Here is a 7,319-nt window from a genome sequence, read left to right as displayed (position 1 = left end):
TAGGGAAATAAGCCACATCAGAATTGCATAATTAAGACAACTGTCCACTATGGATAGTTCCACGTTTACAATTAAGCAGAATAAACCTTATTCAGGCATCCGAGTTCTCAGATAGAAGCAGTCTTCATTTCTGGGCACACCTACACTTGTCACCCACAGTCCCGACCATCAATTTAGTTTTAGTACTTTTTATCCCTATAAAATGCTCTTTAGAGCATCTGCACCTTTCCATATGAATTCATAAGCTGTTTGGGGGAGTGGCTTTGCTCTTTGTGTGCTTGAAAGAGTTAAATTCATTACATGCAATAACAGTAATTAAAGGCGGGGGGGGAGGAAATTAAGTACTGTTTCTGTTTCATAATCCAGGGTGAATGCAACTAGTATGGATAAAGCACCAAAGTTTGTGCTTGCTTCTTCTGGACAGTAAACCTTCTGTTTCCCATGAATGGAACTCTTTTCCATCAGTGAACATACACACAGATTGCTGATCACCAATAAATATTTCACGTTATATGGTGTAAATAACTGACCTTCTCTCCTTTGATGCCAGCAATACCCTAGGGAGAAGAACAATTATATTAGTAAAATGGAGAAGTAAAAGAGACAGTGGTGAAAGGACACATGAATATTCTCTAAGCTCACTGATCCTGAAGTGATTTATTTTCATGGACATGGTATATAGCCAAGTACATGTTTACTGCACCAGACTTCAATTTAAGAAGAAAGGACATGTTGTTAAAAAATAGTCTCATCTCACAGTTACAACTCTACAAGTAAACGCAGAGCAGTTTTGAAGCCTGACTTTAATAAATATATAAATAAAAAACAGGAGAGCTGGTAGAGTAAAGATCGTGTTTAGAAGGTATTAGATTTGAAGCCACTGGAACTTGACAGACAGCAATCCTTTTCTATTTGTTAAGAAGTTTTAAAAACTTCTTCTAAAGACACATTTCTACAGAGAAAAACCAAAGCTAGGGTTAAAGCAATGTACCCAGAAAGAGAGGTTCTAGGTTCAATTCCTGGTTCTTAATTGACTTAATTGGGCCATATCCCCAAAGACATTAAGGCATGAACTGAAATTGCAATCTATTAAATATATATTGGACACCCTTAAGAGATCTGAGTGGTAAATTTTCATGAGCATCCCTTGAGACACTAAAGAGCAAATCTGCATGCACTTATTAACCAAGAAGCTGAGGCCCAACATGCAGTCAATAAAGCATTACTTTTAACTTGGGTTTCTTTAACACACAGTTTTCATATTAGTAAAATGGGGATACCTATACATTTCAACTGCTGTAAATACCAACTAATGTGAGACTTCACACTCCCTCAGTGAATGTCTTCATGTGGTAGAAATGCAAACAGTCAGTTTCACAGACACCTACTGGAACACCTGGAGCACCTCTTCTACCTGGAGGACCTGGAAAACCTTGATCGCCCTGAAAGTAGTAAGAGTGATTGTTAATGCATATTAGTGTTTATTATTTGGTCTGATCTTACTAAATGTGATTACAAAAGAAGTTTCTTATGTTACCATACTAAAACTGTGAGTTGTGTTACTACCATTATTTCCTAGAAGCGGCACAGCTTCACTGTATGGGTCTTGACTTCTATCGCAGACACTAGGTTTTATTAGCTATGTCAGATCAGTTTACTGTTTCACTAGAAATGTATGATTTTCCGTTGTAGGCATTCTTCTGACTCCCTCTTTCAGAATGCTGGAAGCATTTGTCATAGAGCAAAGAAAAACCAGTAAATCTGTAATTTAACATTAAGCCTTTTCTTTTAATTGCTTTCAGGATTTATGAACTGTCAACTGCAAGCTAAATACTGATGAAATACAATTAATGAACCATTTGTCTCTTCTCTAACCTTCTCTAACCCTTTCAACAGAAGGACAGGTGGGACAAAACTGATTAGGTCTTCTGGATTTAATGAAAAAGTTTTTATCTGTCAAAATACCAAACATTCTTAACTTTTTCACAAAGGCCATTAAAATGCATTATTTAATTATCTATCTTACACAAAAAGGCAGCATTTTTCCTTCCTCTGGCCTCATGATTCCAATTTTTCCTAGTGACAAAGTAGCAAACAATAACAAATCAAAGCTTTCGTATATTGGGTGAAAAATTCAGAATGCTTTTCGGCCATTCCAACCATAGCCAAACACAATCTCCCTAACATTTAGCTTAGTTTGTACCTTTGTGCCGTTGCATCCTGGAACACCTGAACGCCCAGGAGGTCCAACAGTACCTGGTTCACCCTAAAAAGAAGTGCAAAATTGACACAAGTTCTGGTTTTGCACATTCATATTCCCCTATAGCAACACTGAAGGAGTTTATTATGGAGCAGTGTTTCACAAGACCTGAGAGATTACAATGTGTTATTAAATCATTACAAAGAGTAAGAATTGATGATACTAAGATTTTTATCTCTAGGCTAATTGACAGAGACAATGCTGATGTTGAGGCTAGAGTGAGCACACTGGGTTGAGGATAACACTGTACTGAACACTGTAGTAAGAAATAGTTAAATCAGTTTCGTTTTTACTTACTGGAAGGCCTGGGGGACCTGAAAATCCAGGTATTCCTGGGACTCCCTAATGATATAAAAACAGAGGAATAATATTACAAATATTAAGCAAAAGCTCATGATACAGCTCTTCTTTTGATTGCATTCACAAGAAGAATGAATGCAAGTATGATTCTATCAAAAGACTCTTATTTCCTTAATCGTCTAATGGTGAACCAAGTAGAATGGTAGTTTACACACTGTTGACATGGATTGGTTTTGCCCACAGAAAAAAAACCCAAAACAACTCTTCAGGGAATTCTACTCAAGACTACTTCATAGCCCACCCTACTACTAAATAGACACAATGTGAACCTTGTCCGTAAGGTGTAGCAAAAAAGGCAAGAGTTCCAGAAAATAGATAATGCATGTACATACTCTATGTCATAAATGTTAAAAATACTTTAAAATTATATATAATGTTTTGGTTTTATTTTTCACAAACTATTGAACCAAGTTGGCATTTAGCATGATAATTAATACAAACAAGTTTGTCTAAAACATACTTACTCGTATTCCTTTGGGTCCAACTAACCCTGTAAGCCCTGGAGAACCCTAGATCACAAATGTAAAATAATGTATTTTAATACAATTGATAAAAAGCACATATATGTCAACCGGTCATGCAATATTTTTAATAACAATACAAACGTGCACACAAAACTATATAAGTTATTTACCTATTACAGACAATAAAGCAAACAAGCATTTAATAAAATTTGCATAAATCATGACGTCTTGCCCTCTCAGTGTTTACAGGGGATATATCATAGAATCATAGAACAGTTTCAGTTGGAAGGGACCTTAAAGACCATACAGTTCCAACCCCCCTGCCATGCACAGGGACACCTTCCACTTGACTGGGTTGCTCAAAGGCCTGTCCAACCTGGCCTTGAACACTGCCAGGGATGGGCAACCTGTTCTACTGCCCCACCACGCTCATAGTAAAGAAATATATCTTATATCTCGCATCACAGGCAAAAAAACCCAAAACAGTAAGCGTATGCTGAGAAAGCAGTTACTATGCATCTGTCCAAACTGGGAGACCTGGAAGTGCTTCCCTGTGAGGAAATAGATGGAAGGCTCCCACATATGGGTGATATCCATGTAATGATCAGGTATATGCATGTACCAGCCACTCTCACCTGCACTATTTTGGATGGAAAGGAAAGCCAAGCGCACGCTGAAAGGGGGCTAAGCAGGATGGGAGAGCAAGGCTGAAAGAAGGCAGTAAAGCATGCCACAGCACAGGCTAGACAGAACCTGCTAGAATTGTTTCAAGCTTTACTGATAATAAGAAATTTTTCCCAGAAAGGAAATGGGAAATGTACAGAACTGCACAGACTCTGAAACAGGTTTTGGTTTCGTTTTGGTTTTTAAAACAGAATTGTCTAGCCAGTCATAGCTCATTTTCACAGTACAGCACAGCAGTTTCTCTGTATCTCTCTCACACTTACCTTTGGTCCCTGTGGCCCTGGAGGCCCTTCTGGACCAGGAAAGCCTCTGTGACCAGGTGGACCTGGAACACCAGGATAGCCTTTTTCACCCTGTAAATATTAAGAGAATGAAGTTCTTAAAATATCCATGAATTCTTCTTTTGATACCTTATTTCTAAACCATTCATTACTTTCAGTGACTCTTAACTTTGACATACCTGTCTGCTACTGTGGCAGATATATCTGCCTTGCCCATACTGACCTGTTTTTGATGTCCTGACTATGTTGTATAAGTATGGTTGAAGATATCAGAAGACAACAGTACTCTGGAATTTGCAGAGTACAGAAGTTAATTGCCAATATGACAAGTTTAAGAAAGCAGCTGATACTCCTTGTTAGTATTTATATATTGGGTTTAGTCACTAACAAGCAACACAAATCCATCACAGCAGTCGAATTTGTACTTGGCAAACTTAATGGCTGCTGCTGTACAGGAAGGTCAGTTCCAAATGATCATGTAAAGGAAACACAGAAGATTAAAGCTACACAATAGAATACAGAAGGCTAAATTATAGTGGAAGGGGCATTTTGAGTTTTTTAGTTAAATATAATGAAGATGCAAGCCTTATCTTGGTTAAAATAAAGCTTAAAAGCTTCATGTCTGGAAACTCAAAGAAAAAGTGTTTCAGCTCTTTAGATTGCAGCAGTTTAGCATTCTCAATTTCACATCAGTGAAGAACTGCCTATTCATGACCTTTTACATTGCAACATGACAGAGAAGAGAGAGAGGATGGGGTTATCGATTGTCTCAGAGTCAATTTTCCCATTGCTTTATCAGGGAAGAGTTATACAAAAAAAATCTGAAATTTTTCTGTGCAGAAGTTCTGGTATCTTATTATTCAGTGTACAAGGTAGGATCCTAAAGAAGTCCCAGGGAAGCCAAATACCTTGGCTTGTCCTATCACCAATTCCTGCCTTTCAAAATCCCACAAACTGTCCAGACTTTAAATTGCTTCTGAATTATTAAAAATAAAATATTATTTTAACACAAATCAAAATAAGAATTGCATCGTGAAGTGTCTGTGAGATCTGTATCCTAAACTGGCATAATTTTTTATAACAAATCGTTTATTTCATTCACCAGCGTCCCAAGAAAGGCAAAAAAGGATAATGCTATACCAAGACGTGCCACTGGAGGGGGTGTGGTACTAACTCACAGAAAAACGAAAGAAGTCCTTGATCTTCCTCCACTGAGCTTGCTACCCCCTCACTGAAGCAAGCCAGGGGCTGCTCTCCAGATACGGAGCAGCACTGCGCTCTCCTGATAGTTTCACTCCTCTTCATACAGTACCGGCAATTTTATCCACAGTTTTTTCTTGACAGTTCAACAAGACCAGAGGATTCTCAGGTTGGAGAGTTTCTTAACATGGAGCAGTTATCAAAGTATCCTGATTAATGTAGTTGTCCTGACTTTCCAATGCTGGCTGTAAAACTTTATCAGTATAAACAGTGATTAATTCTTACCTACCAATTTCTTAGTTACTTTAACATGGAACTGTTGAAGACAGTTGTGGGTGTTCATTCTTACCAGTATTTCTCTTTTAGTGGGCAGCTTATTTTTTCTAGTTTTTCATCTGGTCTCGATTTTACTGGTTAGGACAAAGTCATGTTAGACCAACTAAGAACTTGAAAAATAAGCACGGAGATTTTACTAAAGACATGAGTACTATCCTTTCCCACCTAAGAAAATGTGTTTTAATAAAGAACATATTTACTTTGAGAGAACTTCTCTCCAACACTGAAATTAAAAGCAAAACTGGCAGTGTTTTCTGTGGTGCACTGTGACATTTTTTCTTGGTAATAAAAAGTACAGAAGGGAAGTTATGAATAATTCTTTACCAGGCAGATGTGTTGAACAGTGGGACTAATCACAATCCTAAGTCTTCATAGATGTCTGGAATCTACTGATAAGGTTTAGTATGGCAATCGCTGCGTCCACAGTTAGCCTGAATTACAACCATGACTTCTTCAATAATGCCCCTTTCATTTGTGAACCAGTTGTTTTTCCAACTACAAGCAGGAGTTTGAAAGAATTTTTGGCATTTGTGTAATTCAGGTTACTCTAAAAGCCACTCCGAGCCTCTGCCAAGCTACTGTTGGCAAGAGGCAGAGCTGCGGCTCTATTACTTTTGATGGATTCAATGCTGTTCCCTCACTGCTGGCAAGGTGTTCTATCGATTTGATGCCTGTGCACTTAGCTTTCCTTCAGGAGCTGGAGAAGGGTGTGCAGGGGGTAAGGAGAGATGGCAAGGCCCGAAGATGGAAAGAGGGAAGCACTGAACATGACATGCTTAATGGCATTATAAAATTTGTAACATCAGAGCTGCTGCCAGGGTAATGGTGTCTGTGGGCATTTATTTGTGAAAGGGACCTAGTGCTTCAGATAGCTGTTTTTGTGTTGGTGTTCAAATGTCATGCAATGCTGTAAACAAAGTAATGCATTTTAAAAAATGAATCTAGAAGTCTTTTTAGTTAAACAGTGTCCCAAGAGTTATTTTAACAGTATTTTGTAAGGTAGTGTATTCCTTTTACAATTTTCTCGATACTCTCTTGACAGAGTGTCATCACATGTTAACTTACTATGCCAAAACAACTACATATTAACCATTTCCAGATATAAGCTAATCTTAAAAAAAGAAAAATATATTTGTTCTTACCTTATTACCTTTCATGCTATCACAAAAACAGGGACTTTTACCTTTGCATACACAGCTCTGGAAAACAAAAAAGGCAAACTATTATAAAATTGTTTTTGTCATTGTGTTGTTTGGTGAGGGGCAAATGAGATCTCAGTGGTTTTAGTAAGGTAATTATTTCATGGATAATACAACTTGAGAAAAAAGCATTCTCAACAGTGGAAAAGAGCTCGTTATTCCTCTGTACTGCCTTCTGAGACAGGTAAGGGCACTAATTTAATTTTGTAGTTGGGGTGAAGGCCAAGAAGCCATGCTTAACACCAGCAAGGTTACAGTATCAGTATGAAGTATTCAGGAGTTTGGGCTCACAGCACTAAATAGCGATGATTCTTTAAAGAAAAATTATTATAGTAACAAACACATATACTGATATTGTTTTATATTACAATAGTCTTTATATTTTAACCTATTAATCAATAATTTTCTGACTTTTTGTACCCATGTTCACCTCCTGACCCTGGCTGATGGTACCTAATACAAAGGACCCTCAATATTGTTGGTTCTTAATTCTGGAGGTTTCCTGAGCCAAGCTATGTGACACTGGGTACTCTCA

General features: G+C 37.7%; 1 protein-coding gene across 1 annotated transcript in view; it reads right to left on the bottom strand.

The window, feature by feature from the left end:
- COL4A3 (collagen, type IV, alpha 3 (Goodpasture antigen)) overlaps positions 1 to 6,784 on the bottom strand; it is a gene marked incomplete at its 5' end in the record, with an annotated part of 49,499 nt that extends 42,715 nt beyond the window's left edge. The window contains 7 exons of the mRNA XM_010023276.1: positions 531 to 557; positions 1,389 to 1,442; positions 2,204 to 2,266; positions 2,558 to 2,602; positions 3,085 to 3,129; positions 4,032 to 4,121; positions 6,728 to 6,784. Of these exons, the coding sequence (XP_010021578.1) occupies positions 531 to 557; positions 1,389 to 1,442; positions 2,204 to 2,266; positions 2,558 to 2,602; positions 3,085 to 3,129; positions 4,032 to 4,121; positions 6,728 to 6,784 (381 nt within the window). The remainder of the gene's footprint in view (positions 1 to 530; positions 558 to 1,388; positions 1,443 to 2,203; positions 2,267 to 2,557; positions 2,603 to 3,084; positions 3,130 to 4,031; positions 4,122 to 6,727) is intronic.
- Positions 6,785 to 7,319: the final 535 nt, after the last annotated feature.

The sequence above is a fragment of the Nestor notabilis genome, unplaced genomic scaffold (assembly GCF_000696875.1).
Source record: "Nestor notabilis isolate BGI_N333 unplaced genomic scaffold, ASM69687v1 scaffold20241, whole genome shotgun sequence".
In the NCBI taxonomy this organism is placed as follows: domain Eukaryota; kingdom Metazoa; phylum Chordata; class Aves; order Psittaciformes; family Psittacidae; genus Nestor; species Nestor notabilis.
Note: the sequence above shows the minus strand (reverse complement) of the source record. Positions and strands in the feature narration are given on the sequence as shown.